Here is a 17,215-nt window from a genome sequence, read left to right on the forward strand (position 1 = left end):
CACATAAAACCTACAACTTTAATCCTAATTGAACAATGCAGTGACTACACCTGATTCGGAGGACTACCTTGTAGACCTAAAATATGTTGCATGAACGCTCGGATTTGTTTACATGTACAGTACTTGTGCGGTGTGATTTCATTTGATACTTCTGATTTGAACTGATATTTCTTTATAGGTCAAGGTGATTTGACCTCTGAACCTCTGAACACATGGCTGACTGTGCAGCATTTTAAGGACATTTTTAATTAGTATTTTGTCCTGTGACTCTTTTGTCACAACATGCTGACACATTGTGACACTCTAAGATGGTCTGGTAACTTCCATTTATGTGTATGTAGATAAAAACTAACTTGCTAACATTTTCAAAAATACTGTAAAGCAGGAGTTCACATAATGGTTTATTTTGACATTTAACAAATCTGGGTGGACATATGACACCCATCTATTGAAATCAAATTTTTCCAGCGCTTTTCCCTTCACATAAATTAAGTGCCACAACAACACACACGCTTCAGAAACCAATAAATAATTCAAAATTAAAGCATATTTGTAACATATTTTTAACATATATTCGCAACAGCATTTTACACAAAGGTAAACATGAAAACAAATCTGTGAAATAAATTCAAAGGGTCTAATTATGGCAATTTAAATACAGAAAAAAAGCCACAAAATACAAACACCAAACTGTAAATAAGAAGCCAGGAACTTTAAGTATAGTACATTCTGGTGGATCAGTTTTGAATGAAAACAAGACTATAATTAAAAATGAGGTTAACAAACATGAGTTGTATCAAAGTTGTTATTTCAACACACTTGAATATAGTAGCCATAATGTAAAAATATTATGATCTTTCTTTATCAGCAGGGTTTCACAAACATACACACACCACAGGCTATGCCCACACCGCAGGCTGAAGCGACCCATTTTTTTTTTTTTTTGTGGTCGCATATTTTGTTTTTATAAGAAAGTTAAGACAAGTCATTGTAGATCAGTACGAGGATGAAAACTCACAAAAATATTATGTCAAACGTATTATTCTAACAATAAAATTTCACTATCATTCGTAATTGTATTTTGGCTTTCATTTTGAAAAAAATGTCCTTTTGCGGTTTTGCATTTTTATTTATAATTTATTAGTACTAATAATGGCATGAATGGTTGTGTGCCTCCTTGTGCCCTGCAAATGGCTGGCAATCAATTCAGAGTATACACAAGAACTATCTGGGATACTCTGCAGAAGCCCTTTGGACCCTTGTGAAGATAAGCAGAAAGGAAGATGAATGTTTTGTTGTGAGGAAAAAGCACTCCCACAATCTTCCCATGAAGTACACATTTCTCTAACTACAATGAGATATCTCCTTAGCACTTGTGCGAGAAAGGTGTGCTTGGATTGAACTGGCCTGGGGCTGACTGTCCTTGTCCAAAAGGGGACTCATGCTGCAGGGGGGTTCGTCGTGGAAAGAAGGTGTGCTGGAAGTCGTAGTTGAGCAGGCAGCTGATGGACGCCATGTAAATATCGGCGAAACGAGAGAGTCGTCGAGAGAAGTACGTGGGGTTGTGGTAGGTGCGGAACAGACTCCCAAAATGACAGTTAAACAGCTCCTTGGTTTGAGGCCTGTGAACAAAATCATTATGTAGGCTCCATATAAGAAAGCACCTTGACTTTGGAATGTATTCCGTGGCAGAATGTCTTCATTGAAATCCATTACAGCGCCCCAAATTCTTCAATATTTCAAATTGTTGTATTTCAATTATATTGAACAATAATAAAGAGAGAATCTCCTTTACCTCATAGCTTCTCGCTCTCTTATCCACTCGTCCACCACAGACTGCGAGATGGGATCTCTGTGGACCTGTGTGATTAGTTTAGTGTGAGGTCATGACTCTTCCCAGCATACGCAAAAGGCCCATGCACACACGCATTAAATGTGTGATGTGTACAAAGTCAAGCGTGGTGTGTTCTGACCTGCATCTGCTCAATGAGGCCTGTCAGTGCCTGTATCCAGCTGATGGTGTGCACATATGTCTCTGTGTTCATGATCTTGATTTCCTTCCTCAGTTCAGGGATAATGGCTCCTGTCCTCCAGCCGTGCTTCAGGGTTAAATCCTAACGAGAAAAAAAAAAAGAGTACGAACCATACATTGTCAATTCTAATTGTAATACTTCCATGATATAGTATTAATTTATTCTCAACATTCTGTTATCTTCATTTTGTAACATTTCTCTTGCTTCAAGTACGTGTTTTAATTTTGTCTCTGTCCATCAGACGTGTATAGATAGACCCCTAGTGGTGCTCAAGCATTTTGCCTATTGCCCCAGAGGGTTAGTTTGTCCTTTAAGCTTGAGGGCAACAAACCGATGGCCCACCTTCAAAAGATTATGGTATACAGCAGACCTGATTTTCATTCACAGCAAGTTGTCCTGGCCCTAGGGAAGCAAAGCAGCCCCAATCTACCACACTGCAAAAACCAAGCTTTATAAAGTTGGCATTTAATCAAATGACTTTTGAGCAAATGTGAAGACAGTCCTGTGTTCTTTTGAGACAGCAATGGTTTTTGCCTGGTAACAAACACCCATGAATGTAATTTTTGGCCATTGTTATACTATTCTATGTTCTTTCTTGTCTCGGGGGAACTTAAGTATTCACAGAAAACTTACAGTAATGATCCCCAATGCTATGAACTCTGTCCAACTAGGCTGCCTGCGAGCTACGGTACTTATGTTATGCACGGTGTACCAACACGGAGGATACTCTGTCTTCCTAAATAAGCGATGTGACATGTTTGACAGCTGGCCGCTGGCCACCAGCGGCGAGGCATCGTGCCAAAGATGTTAACTCTGTCTCTCATTAACATCACTTAGAGCTGATCACACACTCGTTCACATATTAATAATACTGTTGTGGCTACAAAAACTAATGATGCCCACTTTCAACTCAAAGACAGTTGCTGGCCAATCTGCTTGGATGCAGGTTGTAATAAGCATCATTGACAAAAATGGCTAGAGATATTATACACTATACATATGCCTCATTAAGGTGTGAAGTAGATCCCTATTTTTGCGCCACATAAATCTGACAATTTGTTACAATCTACAAGAGGGGTCTCAAACTCAGTTTTGTCTGGATGAACGTGGGCTACATTAAGATATAAAAGTGCATGTAATACTGGTTTCAGTCTTTATGTATCAAATTTGAAAATATATATACGCTTCTTGAGGACATTATTGCCGTCATGCTCTCATCACTCTGCTACTTTGCATAAGTACTTCTCAGTATGTCTAGTTGATGATTAATCTTTAAAAAAAAAAACAGCATTCTGGGTAGAAGTGCCACCAACATAGAGATAAGGTAAATAGCTCAGTCATTCGGTAATGGCTTGAAGTAGAGCCGATACTCTTCTGCATTAAGGAGCCCAAAAAGGAGGCTCGGGCAGCTGATTAGGATGCCTCCTTGATGAGGTTCTCCTGGCATGTCTCACTGAAAGGAAGAAACTATGTCTCCTGGCCGACTGGATTGTCTCAAAATCTCCCTGAGAAGAACCTCCTGCCCCTCAAACTGACTTTGGATAAAGCCTAATAAAATGGATATATATTGTAGTGATTTGCATGACAGGTCTGGTTGGTGTCAACATAAGCTCAAAGACTGGGGTGGTCTCTCTCTCACACCATACCTAAAATGGGGTATCGCTGTCATCTGCTGGCAGTTGTAAAGCATTAAAAATATTTCCACACTTAAAAAATTTACAGTGAAGCTGCGTCAGGGATTTTATATTGTGGGTGGGTGTGAATTGTATGCCTGCAATAAACGGGGTTACACTGTATTTTGACGACGACGCTGCAACTCAACTTTGTCATATCATGTTTGAGTGCTGCTTACTGCCAAGTCGCTGTAGATGTGATCACCAAAGTACAGCACTTTGGATCCTCGCCAGCCAGTTAGTCGCAGGAACTCATAGAGGTTTCCCTTTAGGTGATTAAAAACATAATTTATTCATTAAAAAAAGGCGGATTCATCAAGCTTCTCATATGACATATCATTCTTTGCAACTACTATTTTCCAACAGAGTTGGTAGGAGATGGTTGTGAAAGCTGGCAAACTTTCAAATGATAGGACCAATATGTAAAGGGGAAAATACCAGTTACATGATGACAGACGTGCACACATTCAAAACAAAACCGATGGCAAATGAAATAGATCATCATCATCATGCTAGCTTTTTTTTAGTATGTGATGAATCAGTCCAACAGATGTTTATAGCATCAGCTAAAAATGTAAGTTCAAATTGTCTTCAATTTATGAGTTTAGTTTTTACTACTAAACTAAAATATTGTCTTATTTACATGTTGTTGGCATAGCAAGTTGCTCAAGGCTTTAAAATCCCATACAGTTCTACTTAAATATGACTTTCAAAGACTAATCTGCAGGGTAACCAAGACAAATGCACTTTTTACATCCAGTTCGGTGCATGCCACTGAAAGTTGAAATTAGCAAAAATGAGCGGTTGACCCCTGGTATCACCTGTAAATACTTTTCAATTAATCTTTCAGTTAGATTTTTCTAGGTCATGTCCAAAAAACCTGCACTAACTTGGTAGGAGTATTTATGTTCACTTTTGAATCTTCATCATCACATGAAATGTATAAATTTATTTTTAAAAAAAACAGTCCCCATTAGAAGTCCACCAGATTTCACAACCATTTCATGTGAATCCAAGCACCTGTTTGTAGATCTTTCCCTTTTCCAACTTGTGAATTCTGTCCCAAAGTAGAGCACCTTTGTCAGTGACGCGTCTGAAAGGCCTGCAACCACAAAGATAACTCACTTTTAATAATGAAGCCATCCAGTTTTAGGGCAGACCTTCTGCTGTGAGGCTAAAAAAAATCATTACACACAAACAGAAAGACACTTACTTTCTCCTGTCATTGAAGAAACTGGGTTTGTCAGCCTGAACTATAACTACATCAAAAAGGTCCCTCCAGTCACTACCGACAATGTAGTTCATGCCTCGATCCCTAAGGAGTCCAGAAAAAGTTTCAACTTTTTATGCAGGGCAATGGCTAATCGCACGGACATCCATAAAGTGATAAACATCAGCAGACATGGCCTGAAAAAATGTACAAGAAGATCATAAATACGCAACCAAATGCCATCTTCAGAGACTTGCAATGATAATTTTTCTTGCTTTCTCACTAGTGCATCATTTTGAAACTAGCTGCTCAACAATAAATATAAAAAACTTGTTCAACAAGAGTAAAACTAACAAATCTAAAATCAGAACACATTCAAAGAATAATCTAGTTCCAACTTCTCACTAATTCCCTAAACTAGACATTAGTGAATGAATCACAATACACATTTTAAATGTGCAGGGATGAAGGATAAAACAAAGAATGTTTCATATTCTCTCTATAACTGGATTTTCACCTATGGTGGGTTTGTAAAGGTGCAATGAAAATCTGCTACAAGTCACATAATAAGTACTATAAAATGAAATCAGTCTTTACTAGAGCTGAAAATACTGTAAATTTTACTGTAGCTATTTATACATTGCAGTAATAGCCAACAAGAGGTCCACATTACAATTCTGATGTTGTATTATAAGACAGATGGATGTTTAACTGATTTTAGTTGATTTAGGTAGGTTACTACGCCACCAAGTGGCGATATGTGTAATCATGCATAACTCACACAAAGTCGAAAGGGCTGTTTGTGATGAGGAACATCTTCTTCCCGTGCTCAGACAACTTCTTTAACACAGCATGGCTCTGCTCACCATAGCAAATGTATTTTCCTGCAAACACAAATAATATAAGATAAACATGTGTTTTTATTTTCATTTATTTGTATTGGGCTCACTTTGATAAGCAATGTTCTGTTCAAAAACGCACATTACCAATATCAGCCTCCACAGCACGATACATAATGCCCTTAACGTGAACATCTCTAATGGCTTCCTGGAAGGAAGGGGGATAAAAAAAACAACAACTCAAACTTATGCAAGTAAAAACAAAAAAATAAAATGAAGAAAGACAGCCTTTCAAAGTTATGAGTTTTGTTAAAAGCTTTTTGGAAGTTGGGTTGTATCACAAAGATTTCTCAATAAAATTGAAAGAATACAGATTTAAGGGAGTGGCAGCAACACTCAATTTTCATGGATGTCTGGCCGATAAATTGATTCAACCAATAAATTCTGAGTTTTTTTGTGAGAGTAGTATAAAACGTCATTTAATTTAGTTCCCTTCTTCGGCTTCAATTTTCGTGGAAGTTTTGAGAATCTCCATAATTCTGATAGTTGGTTCTTTTGATATTTGCAGTTCAGAATATCCCAGATTTTGCTTCTATGCCAAAAAAAATCTTGTATTTTTGGACAATAACTATAAAGAGGTTATAGAATAACTTAAAAACCATCAACCATCCATCTATAAATCTTAGGGCTGACTTGCTTTGGTTTAGAATTAGAATCTGTCAAGATGGTGCCCTTGAAAAGTCATGATTATCACTATTGAAACACCAAAGGGTGTGTGTGTGAGCTCTTAATGACAGCGATCCATCAAAGATGATTGAGTGTCACACAGAATAAAGGGAACGCCATGACAGCCCCAATCAAAAGGACGAATGGCGTCGGTCTGTGAGTGCCAGGTTTTTTTTTTCCTGAGCTGGCAGCACAGATGTCCAAAGGAATGATTACACGTATATAATTAGAAACTAGTCCCAAATGTTAAAAATAGAGAGCAGTTGGATGCTCTGTATATCACACTCACATGTCACTAAACAACAAATGCGCAAATGAGTCTTTTTGGAATGTGCGTATACACACAGGAGGATTCACATCTCGTCAAAAAATGATTCAAGAGTCAACAAAGCACTTGTTACGGACCCACGGCCAAAAGCAGATAACAGTCAATAGAACCTGGGGCAGTACTTTTCGTTTTCTTAATTTGAGCGTTTATGAGCATAAAGAGTAAACTATACAAATACAAAATGTTTTTTGTTTGTTTTTTAAAGAACTGGCTACTGTTGCTGCTATTTGTGATTAAATATATTGGTTTCAACAGAGAAATCACAAAGGCCGTGAATTATTTTGCACTGCACTTCAAGTGAAGCAAATATTGACTCAATATTGGCTGGCCATCAATTCAGGTTATCCCACGCCTGGTGCCTTAAGTCAGCTGGGAATGGCTCCAGCACCCCCTGCAACCCTTGTGAGGATAAGCAGTTCAAAAAAATGAATGAATGAATATTACATGCAGGGATATAAAATAGGAAAACACCTTTAACTCAAGTTGCTTTCTTTTTTAGGTGGGCAAGTGTATACAGGGTATAACACAAGTTATTTCACCTTGACGTCTTTATACAGGTGCACAGGCTCGTAGTCAATGTTATGCTTCAAGAAGAAGTCGTTGACGCACGATAAGAGGGTCATCTCTGGCAGCGAGAAAATGTCCATGAACTGTTTCATGGAGTGACTGTGAGAACTCTGCAGGAGAAAGAAAAACATAAGCATAAGCTTTAGTACGTCAGAATTGGAAAGTCTCTGTTCCAGCATCATCAGTGGGAAAATGAGGAGACAGTTTCAAACTGTTTGAGTTCCTAGGAGGTAGAAAATAAGTCCCATCTCACCTTGCCGTAGAAATCGCTCATAATATCAAGTGGGATGTGGCAGCCATCGTACATGGCGATGACCTCTTCGTCAGGGACTGGATTAAGACCCCTGGGAACAGGCATAACCAAACTTCAATACAAATAAAATAAGGCAGTAGGACTTTAAAAAAGGAATACTCAATAAATAATTTATTTTTATTAATTTATTCAAAACGGGACATTATTCCAAATTGCCAGTCTAGACAATGCACTAATGTTAACTGACCACATAAAAAATACTTTAGTAAAAATACATTTGTATAACTTAAGGTTGAGTAAAATGTATTTTGTTGTTGACATTAATATTAAATTGATTATATTTTATTAAGTCCCATTTGTGATTCCTCGACAATTTACAATATTAAACACATCAATGCAAATTAGAAAATAAATATAATAAATATATATTAAAGTCAAGACATTATTATGCTTTGGAATAAATGGAAGTAAAAAATGTGAGAATTCAAACATACTGATGGTGCTCATGTTGGAGACATTACTCACACAAAATGTGCAATTGTGTTTTCACTAAAAATGGGGTTAAAAAAATGTAATTTCGGGAATTTATTTTGTCAATTAAATGTGGTAACTTGAAAAAAAATACTCTCAAGTACTCTTCAAGATTAAACTCGATTATAAGCAGTATTTGATTAATGGTCTACCACCGCAACATATACTCCAGCATTGCTGATACCTGTAAACAGTGCCTAGCTGGATGTAGTGGAACGCATCGATCTTCATCAGCAGTGCCTATCACAATACAATCAATGTTCACTCTATTCAGTCGTAGAAAAGATGCAGTTTTTCTTCATCTAAAACAAAATAAAAGTGTAAAGTTCTTACCTTTTGAACATCATAGTGAAGGCCCCTCACAGCGAAATTAGGAATATACTCATAATCTCGCAGACCCTCTGGATACTGAAAGACATTGAAATTTTCATGATCTAAAATCAGTGAAACTCGTGATAAAATTCCAATTCAATTCTCATAGTTTGTATGAACCTTTCAGAATTTATTCTTTCAATGTAAATGACTCCGCATGTGCAATATGGAGAATGAACTATTTAAAAAATGGTCTCCCTATGTTGCAGATCACTTTTTTTTGCATCCATATGTTGCATACATACTCTGTGCTTGTTGATCAGGATGTCTCTGGCTATGGTGAAAATAAGCGTGTGGAGGTGGCTGGAGTAAAAAGCCAGCGTGTAGTCATAGTCGAAGCCATAGATTTCGGTGTCCCGCAGGCTCATCTCGTTGTTTGCAAAGATGGTGTCCGGATTCACGGAGGCACTGGAGATGGATGGCATGACATCTGATACAAGACACATAGCAATTGTGTTACATATCTATAAAAATATTTTTTTAATAAAATACTACTGATTTCAATGTAGTTCTTTGGCACCAACACACCAAAAATCACATCATATCTCATTATTTGTATGAAGGATTTTTATTAGCGCACTTCAATGTAGTAATTTGTTCCAAAACAACAAGTAATGCCTTTCTTGCTTTGTCTGTAGTGTGTCTAAATCAAATTTTAAGATGGGATGTCTTCGGATGAAAGTTTCTGCTGTAACATTTTAAGTATCCAGTCTATGCCTATGAGACTGATAAGGCACAAAATATCTATTTAAATACAAAGATAGCATTAAGTTCAGACTTTTCCAGTGCAAAGGATATTATTGCACAATTGCTTTGTGCAAATAAAGGCATATCTGGGGATTATTTACTTTATCCACGAATGTAATGGAATAAACAAAACCAAGTATTTTCCAATCGTTGCACATGTGAAGTAATATAGAGTCTTACTTTTTGAATTAAAATAAAGCAAGAAACACTTATACAGGATAGATGGATGAATCTATGGACAGACAGACAAGGTCTACACATCTACCTGTCATGTTTGTTAATTTAAATATATAACTCGTTGATAATATATAAATACCTAAACCTCTAACCCTAACACTAACCCCAAATTAAAATCGATGCTAAAACAAGATGAATGAAAGGGTAAAAAACGTAATAATAATATATAATAATTTACAATGCTACTACCTTCTGTGTGTTTTTTGGTCTGGTTGTAAACAGACCACAGGCTCTCTGCGGTGCTGCTGCACGGAGAAGATGGGCAGCCGGTCCGAGCCGAGATAGACAGACGGGAAAGTAGTTCACGCCGTCCACGAGACACTGCCCCGAAATAATGCGATGCCTTCAGGACGTGGCGACCAAGTAGACTGGCTCTCCCTTGCGTCAGGAGACCTGACAAGGGCGCCATAATATTCTTCTTAGATTAGGGCAGCCCAGATAGAGTGGCTTGGAAACTCACAAGGGCGAATGACAGCGTAAACCGCGCTGTGACGTGCCCAACCCTAATATGAAAGTAGATGTTTGATGCACGCAGTAAATCAATGAGGACAAGCGTTGTCATATATTGGCCATTTTGGGTCGGGAATATTCACTAAACATTGCGTTTACTTAATACGCAAGTACATTAAATGGATCATATTTTAGATATTAAACCTGAAAAGGTAGGGTTTGTGTGTGCCCAACCCAACCCTTTAACCCGAGGGTTAGCGTTAGGGTAGGGGGTTATGGTTAGGGTTAGTGTTAGGGCAGTGGTAAGGAACCTGTGGCTCGGGAGCCACATGTGGCTCTTTTGATGGGTGTATGTGGCTCTCTGCTAACCTTTGTGGTAAAATATGAGTATCGCTGGTGAGAGACCTAAGTCCTGAACGCACCAATGGGAGCGTCACGCTGGAACTGTGGCACTGACATTTCTTGTGCCTTTTTAATCATAATTTTCTACATTAGACTATTCTGCATGCATACTCTCATTGAAACTCATTGATTAGCAACAGCTCAAAATGTTCTCAAAAAAAAATCAGACACTTTTTCTTTATTTTCAAAGTGGTGAAATGATTAAGAAATGCACACATTTTCATATATTTTCACTTTTAAATTCTTAGTATGACTCTCGGGGAATAATTCCTGTTCATAAACTTTGATGAGAACGACTTCTTGATGTTAATTGATATAGGTGACAGGTTAAATTAGAATATTTTCAGATAGCATTAGGGTTATCGTTACGGTTGGGGTTAGGGTTTCATTTGTGGTTAGGGGTCCAAAATTAATAATCGACGTGTTTGACAAGGGTAAATGAGTTATATATTTAAATTAATAAACATGACAGGTCGTTGGGCTAACCCTGTCTGTCTGTATGTCTGTCTGTCTACCATTCCATCATTTTCCCATCCTGTATAAGCGTTTTGTGCTATATTTTGATTCAGAGTATGACTACATATTCTTTTGCCTGGTAAATAGTATTCATATGTTAAATACGATACATTAGACTTAGAGTAATTAATTTTCTTCAAATATGAAAGGCATGCCTTGTTATTCTTAAAAGAAATGTCACAATTGCGTTATTTTCTGTTTTTTTCTTAGTGTGCTTTTATTGCATTTAGGTTTTGCAACGTGTACCCATTTACGATTAAACACATGTTGCATAATAACATATACAAAGTTAGACGCAAATTAAGGGGGGTGTCGGCCAATGATGGCGAGCCACGATTTTAGGGTATCGACTTATGATGTGCACGCTGATTGGCCAGCGTTCCTCTGTCATCTCTGTTTCGATTGGGCCACAGTAGTGCGTGGTGCGTCCCCATTGGTCGAATGCTGCGCTTTTAGCTATGCAGCGTTTCCGAAGCAGTTCATTGTCAGTCTATCGTGGAAAGGTAGGGGCGTGCAACCCTTCACTTTTTTTGTCTACATTGAAGGCAGTCAATATCTCATCTTAAAATGAAGCGGGCGTGGGTCTTAGGACTTCTCGTCGGGTTGTTAGCCTTCGGTGAGTAAGCTCCATCACTATATTGTTTTAATAGAAATGTTCACATACTGGGATCTTTCTATGATTAGCCGCTTAGCTAGCAGTGGTTATGTGAAACGTATCCTTCTCATTTCTAGTGCAAAAGGTATAAATTGTCCGATTTCAGTTAGTGATTTTCACTCGTCATTCTCTGTCCATCATCGGTGTAACATAAGGTTGCCTTTGATTCTAACATTCCTGCTTTCTGAAAGTTTATCGTCAAATTTTGTCTTTGGACCTCACTGTACAGACTTACCTTTTTCCTTATTGCATGCATTTCATGACTTTTTTCTTTTATTTTCTGGCTTTGTTTCGTATTCGTGATCATCATTTGGTTGTTACCTAATACGCCCCCTCCTGTGCACTCGCCTTAACAACTAAGCATTTCAAAAATACACATGTAGCCAAGCATCTCTAAATTACATGTGACCAATTTACCATTGTGCTTCTATCCAAGCTGCTGTGAGGGCCGACGATGAAGTGGACGTGGACGGCACCGTTGACGAGGACCTGGGGAAAAGCAGGGATGGCTCCAAGACTGACGATGAGGTTGTACAAAGGTTGGTGATCTTTCTTTAAAATGGTATACTCTACAGTGAATTGTCTATTTGCAAATTTTTAAGACATTTATATATGGCCTTTAAAGTTTAAAAAACACTTTGGATCAGTAATTGATGAATACATCATTCATTTACACATTGGTGAGTTTATATCTTTGTCAGTTTCTTGAAGTAAGAAGAGAATTGTCCACTAGATGTCAGAAACTAATTACATGTTGACATTTGTTTCCTCATACATAAATATGATCCCAAATGAGATGTAATTTCATTAAGGTGCCATGGCTCCTGACAAGCATGCTTAGTCTACCTGTTAATTACTACTTAAATATACCATCTACCTGTGGGTATCAAAATGATTAAGTTTGGGTGATCACAAAATGACATCGATGTGGTTCAACTGCACTTAAGATGCAGCTTGTTTGGCCTTTGTTCCGAGAGCAAATGTGGTGTAGGTACACTCGATAGTCTATTTGCATATTATAAGAAGTGACCTCACAGCTTACTGATGTGCAATGTCTCTTTTCCTGACGCTACTTAGGGAGGAGGAAGCCATTCAGCTGGATGGACTGAACGCAGCCCAGGTTAAGGAACTTCGAGAAAAGTCAGAGAAGCATGTCTTTCAAGCTGAAGTCAACCGCATGATGAAACTGATCATCAACTCTTTGTACAAGAATAAGGAGGTGAGCAAGCTTTGTACCCACCCACGTGCAGGTTCAGGTTTGATGCTAAAATGTGTACATTTGCCATTTCAGATTTTCCTCAGGGAGCTGATCTCCAATGCTTCTGATGCCCTGGATAAGATCCGTTTGTTGTCACTCACTAACGAGGAAGCGCTGGCCGCCAACGAAGAGCTGACCATCAAAATTAAAGTATGACAATTCAGACTGATTTAAATGTGAAAGGTCAAATGGGCTAACATGCGCTTTTTGTGTTCTCCAGTCTGACAAGGAGAAGAACATGCTCCATATCACGGACACAGGCATCGGCATGACCAAAGATGAGCTGGTCAGGAACCTGGGCACCATCGCCAAGTCAGGCACCAGCGAGTTCCTCAACAAGATGACGGATATGCAGTCGGAGGACCAGTCTACCTCAGAGCTGATCGGACAGTTTGGCGTAGGCTTCTACTCGGCCTTCCTGGTAGCCGACAAGGTCATCGTCACCACCAAGCACAATAACGGCACACAGCACATTTGGGAGTCTGACTCCAACCAGTTCTCCGTCATCGAAGATCCCCGTGGAGACACACTGGGCCGTGGCACCACCATCACGTAGGTTGAAATGATTTGGCCAAATTAGCCAAGTGGGAAGCTCAATGTGTTCTCTTCTACAGACTGGTGATGAAAGAGGAGGCATCCGACTACTTGGAGCTGGAGACCATTAAGAACCTCGTCAAGAAGTACTCGCAGTTCATTAACTTCCCCATTTATGTTTGGGCCAGCAAGGTAATCTCATTATTTTTGTAATCTATTAAAGGCATTGCACACATGGTCATTTTTTTTCTGGTTCTTCACACATATAGCTAATCTTGGAGAGTTAGGCTAAACTTAGTTTGGTTAGGACTGCTTTATGGGTCAGCTATAGACACAAAATGGCTCTACAACGTTAATACACTTGATTTCTTTAAAACTAATAATGAATTATTGATTTTTCTGGTAAATTGGTTTACACTGAATTATGAAACTACAAGTTATGTCCTTCAGACTGAGACTGTCGAGGAACCTATTGATGACGCAGAGGAAACTGATGCAACAGAGGAACCAGAAAAGGAAGCTTCTGAAGATGAAGCTGAAGTTGAAGAGGAAGAAGAGGAAGACAAAGACAAACCAAAGACCAAAAAAGTAGATTTTACACTAGTCACTGGCAAATATTTAAAAGCTTTGAGTATTTTTTTTTAATTTTCCCTCCTTTTTATCAGGTTGAGAAGACTGTGTGGGACTGGGAACTTATGAATGACATCAAGCCCATCTGGCAGAGACCAGCAAAAGAGGTTGAGGATGACGAATACAACGCCTTCTACAAGACTTTTTCAAAAGTGAGTTGTGCACATTGACATGGTAGATACAGCCTGTTTGATGTTAAAATACATCTTTTTAAGAACCTCTTCCATAGTGGACATTGTGCTTGATGTGAGGGTTTATGCAACCATGTGAAATTGGCTGAGTGTTTGAATTTACAACTTTCCAACAGGACAGCGAAAACCCTCTAGCTCACATCCACTTCACGGCTGAGGGAGAAGTCACCTTCAAATCCATCCTGTTTGTGCCTACCGCTGCTCCCCGTGGCCTATTTGACGAATACGGCTCAAAGAAAAACGACTTCATCAAGGTGAGAATCGATTAAAGAGCTGAAATATTTTACATCACGATTATGGCTGAACTCTTTGCAATTATAAAAATGCTATCATTAAATGGTATCTCCTCACCACTTGTCAATGTGATCAACCATTTTCACCAAATTTTGTCTAAACTATTGGTTTATTTCAGCTTTTTGTTAGGAGAGTTTTCATCACGGACGACTTCAACGACATGATGCCTAAATATCTCAACTTTGTCAAGGGTGTGGTGAGTTATTTTTTACTCTGTGGTATTGTTTCTAACTATTTGCACTGCATTTATATATTTTACTCCACTCCCCCATATTAGGTCGATTCTGATGACCTTCCCCTTAATGTGTCCCGAGAGACTCTTCAGCAGCACAAGCTCCTCAAGGTGAACCCTTTGAAAATGCTTGTATTCACAAATTAAAACCCCATTTTGGGGGTTGTCTATTTTTCTTATTTCATGTTTTCCGCCCCGCCATCAGGTGATCCGTAAGAAGCTGGTGCGCAAAACTCTAGACATGATCAAGAAGATTGCAGAGGAGCATTACAACGACAAGTTCTGGAAGGAGTTTGGTACCAACATTAAGCTGGGAGTCATTGAAGACCACTCCAACCGCACAAGGCTTGCCAAGCTGCTGCGCTTCAACACATCCCACAGCGACACAGTTGTGTCCAGCCTCGAACAGTATGTGGAGCGCATGAAGGAGAAGCAGGACAAGATTTACTTCATGGCCGGCACAAACAGGAAGGAGGTATATGGAGCGAGAGTATAATTATCTTCACGGCAAAATGGCCATGTGCTGCTGACTCTATAACATTAGATCCGACTGCATCTCCCTTCCAGGCTGAGGCTTCCCCGTTTGTGGAGAGGCTACTGAAGAAGGGGTATGAGGTGATCTACCTGACGGAGCCTGTGGACGAATACTGCATCCAGGCCCTGCCAGAGTTTGACGGCAAGCGTTTCCAGAACGTGGCCAAAGAGGGCATCAAGTTTGATGAGAGCGAAAAGGCTAAGGAGAGGCGTGAGGCTCTGGAGAAGGAGTATGAGCCTCTGACCACCTGGCTCAAGGAGACGGCGCTCAAGGACAAGGTCAGTTGAAGTGGAAATATTTCACTTGGTGTGACCCTACACATGCCTTACCTCATTATAAGCAAGGTTCAAATATTGATCATTGAAGCACTTATTTTCCATTTAATTTTATTTTTTCAACCTTGTATTTTATATATGAAATAACTTTATTAAATCATAGTGTCAATTATGTATAAGTACGCATTTGTATGGCACCATAAATGTCGCTTCATTTATATTTTGGTAAATTTGCGATGATCTTGACTGATACATTTATGGTAAATATATGTGTAAGTTTTTTTGTGCCCCTTTTAAAGACTTTCATTACCGCTTACATTTTTTTGCTTCGATTGTGGGCCTCTGCAGATTGAAAAGGCACTTTTGTCCCAGCGACTGACCAACTCACCGTGTGCACTGGTGGCTAGTCAGTATGGCTGGTCAGGCAACATGGAAAGAATCATGAAGGCGCAGGCCTATCAAACAGGAAAAGATATTTCCACAAAGTGAGTTAACAAAAACTAATATGGTCAAATACACACACCCACATGAAAAAGTGGTCTAACTGACACCAACATTGCAGTTACTACGCCAGCCAGAAGAAAACATTAGAAATCAACCCAAAGCATCCCCTCATCAAGCAGATGCTGAAACGTGTCAATGTAAGTGCATCTTCGGCCTGAAAAATGAATGTACAGACAATTGCAGTGACACAATTTGTGTTGAAATTTAAACAATTCTACTGCTTCAATATAACCATACATTAATTTCTGTCAATGTAGGATGATGCAGAGGACCAGACGGCATCAGATCTGGCAACAGTCCTCTTTGAAACTGCCACTCTGCGGTCGGGCTATCAGCTGGCCGACACCAAGGCGTATGGCGACAGAATAGAACGTATGCTGAGACTCAGCATGAACATACCTTTGGAAGAGCAGGTCAGTTATAAAATGTCTAATAAAGGCATGTAATGTCAACAAAAGATGCATTTGTATTTAAAATGTTCTCTTATTTGTATATATAGGTAGAGGAGGAGCCTGAGGAAGAACCTGAAGAAGAGACGGCGGAGGACTCTGACGATACTGAGGAATTTGAAGATAAATTAGAAGAGGACATCATGGACGATGAAGATGAAGCTGTAAGAATACACCAATTAGTGAAAGAGATCACATTTTTCTGCTTTTCTTGACATTCCCTCAATGTTTCTTTGCAGGATGCTACAGAAAAAGATGAACTGTGAGAAGCCAGTTGAAGAGCAATTGGAACAACTGTGGGTGAACTGCAAATAGCGCCCTGCAGTTTTTCACATTCTCTATTGTCAGTCAGGGGTTTTATAAGGAGTGCTTTTGTTTTTTTTTGTTTTTTTACATTCCTCATGCCTGTAAATTTGTTAATATTTAACTGACCTGTTGATGGATAAATCCTGTTTCTTGATTGAATAAATGTTTCCTGGGAGAAGGATGGATGACTCCTTTGTATGACTTTGAGATGCCAATTATACCATTGAGCTTTACAGGAAACACTTTTAGACAGTGACAGTTTTGTAGTGTAGAGATCAAACCAAACTCTACATGCATGTTAATGCCAGATAAATAACCTGATCAGAAGAGTAGTTTTAATTAAATGCAAACATTTTTGTCTTGAAACCTGTTTACGAGACATAAATTGCACAAACCTTTGCATCTAAGTCAAATGACTGAGAAGGTATAAATGTTTACTTGGTAAAAGAACTTTTAAAAAATATCCTA

General features: G+C 38.8%; 2 protein-coding genes across 2 annotated transcripts; one reads left to right on the forward strand and one right to left on the reverse strand.

Moving 5' to 3' along the window:
- Positions 1-388: 388 nt before the first annotated feature.
- LOC144215905 (5'-nucleotidase domain-containing protein 3-like) lies at positions 389-10,007 on the reverse strand. The gene is made up of 14 exons (XM_077745108.1): positions 9,706-10,007; positions 8,778-8,962; positions 8,494-8,568; positions 8,345-8,400; positions 7,630-7,720; positions 7,349-7,486; positions 5,903-5,963; positions 5,698-5,800; positions 4,920-5,021; positions 4,727-4,808; positions 3,886-3,972; positions 1,974-2,114; positions 1,796-1,860; positions 389-1,622 (listed from the first exon to the last, which is right to left on the reverse strand). Exons 1-14 carry the CDS (start codon positions 9,923-9,925, stop codon positions 1,367-1,369), a joined length of 1,662 nt encoding a protein of 553 aa, XP_077601234.1. The 5' UTR covers positions 9,926-10,007; the 3' UTR covers positions 389-1,366.
- A 1,331-nt stretch (positions 10,008-11,338) lies between these two features.
- Positions 11,339-16,928, forward strand: LOC144215342 (endoplasmin-like). Its single transcript, XM_077744204.1, has 18 exons — positions 11,339-11,500; positions 11,976-12,078; positions 12,617-12,758; positions 12,831-12,947; positions 13,018-13,349; positions 13,412-13,523; positions 13,782-13,919; positions 13,997-14,113; positions 14,269-14,406; positions 14,565-14,642; positions 14,724-14,789; positions 14,884-15,153; positions 15,246-15,491; positions 15,837-15,973; positions 16,051-16,129; positions 16,250-16,405; positions 16,492-16,605; positions 16,681-16,928. The coding sequence occupies exons 1-18, from the start codon at positions 11,452-11,454 to the stop codon at positions 16,705-16,707; spliced, it is 2,421 nt and encodes an 806-aa protein (XP_077600330.1). The 5' UTR covers positions 11,339-11,451; the 3' UTR covers positions 16,708-16,928.
- Positions 16,929-17,215: the final 287 nt, after the last annotated feature.

Source organism: Stigmatopora nigra, chromosome 22 (genome assembly GCF_051989575.1).
Source record: "Stigmatopora nigra isolate UIUO_SnigA chromosome 22, RoL_Snig_1.1, whole genome shotgun sequence".
NCBI classification, from domain to species: Eukaryota; Metazoa; Chordata; class Actinopteri; order Syngnathiformes; family Syngnathidae; genus Stigmatopora; species Stigmatopora nigra.

Bases quoted from the DNA above. Each gene is read 5' to 3' on its own strand.
- LOC144215905 (XM_077745108.1), bottom strand. From the start codon at position 9,925: ATGGCGCCCTTGTCAGGTCTCCTGACGCAAGGGAGAGCCAGTCTACTT. The intron at 8,569-8,777 runs GTATGTATGCAA...AATGTCTTTCAG, and splicing joins TCCTGATCAACAAGCACAGA to TATCCAGAGGGTCTGCGAGA. The intron at 8,401-8,493 runs GTAAGAACTTTA...GTATTGTGATAG, and splicing joins TTCACTATGATGTTCAAAAG to GCACTGCTGATGAAGATCGA.
- LOC144215342 (XM_077744204.1), top strand. From the start codon at position 11,452: ATGAAGCGGGCGTGGGTCTTAGGACTTCTCGTCGGGTTGTTAGCCTTC. The intron at 11,501-11,975 runs GTGAGTAAGCTC...CTTCTATCCAAG, and splicing joins CGTCGGGTTGTTAGCCTTCG to CTGCTGTGAGGGCCGACGAT. The intron at 12,759-12,830 runs GTGAGCAAGCTT...TTGCCATTTCAG, and splicing joins CTTTGTACAAGAATAAGGAG to ATTTTCCTCAGGGAGCTGAT.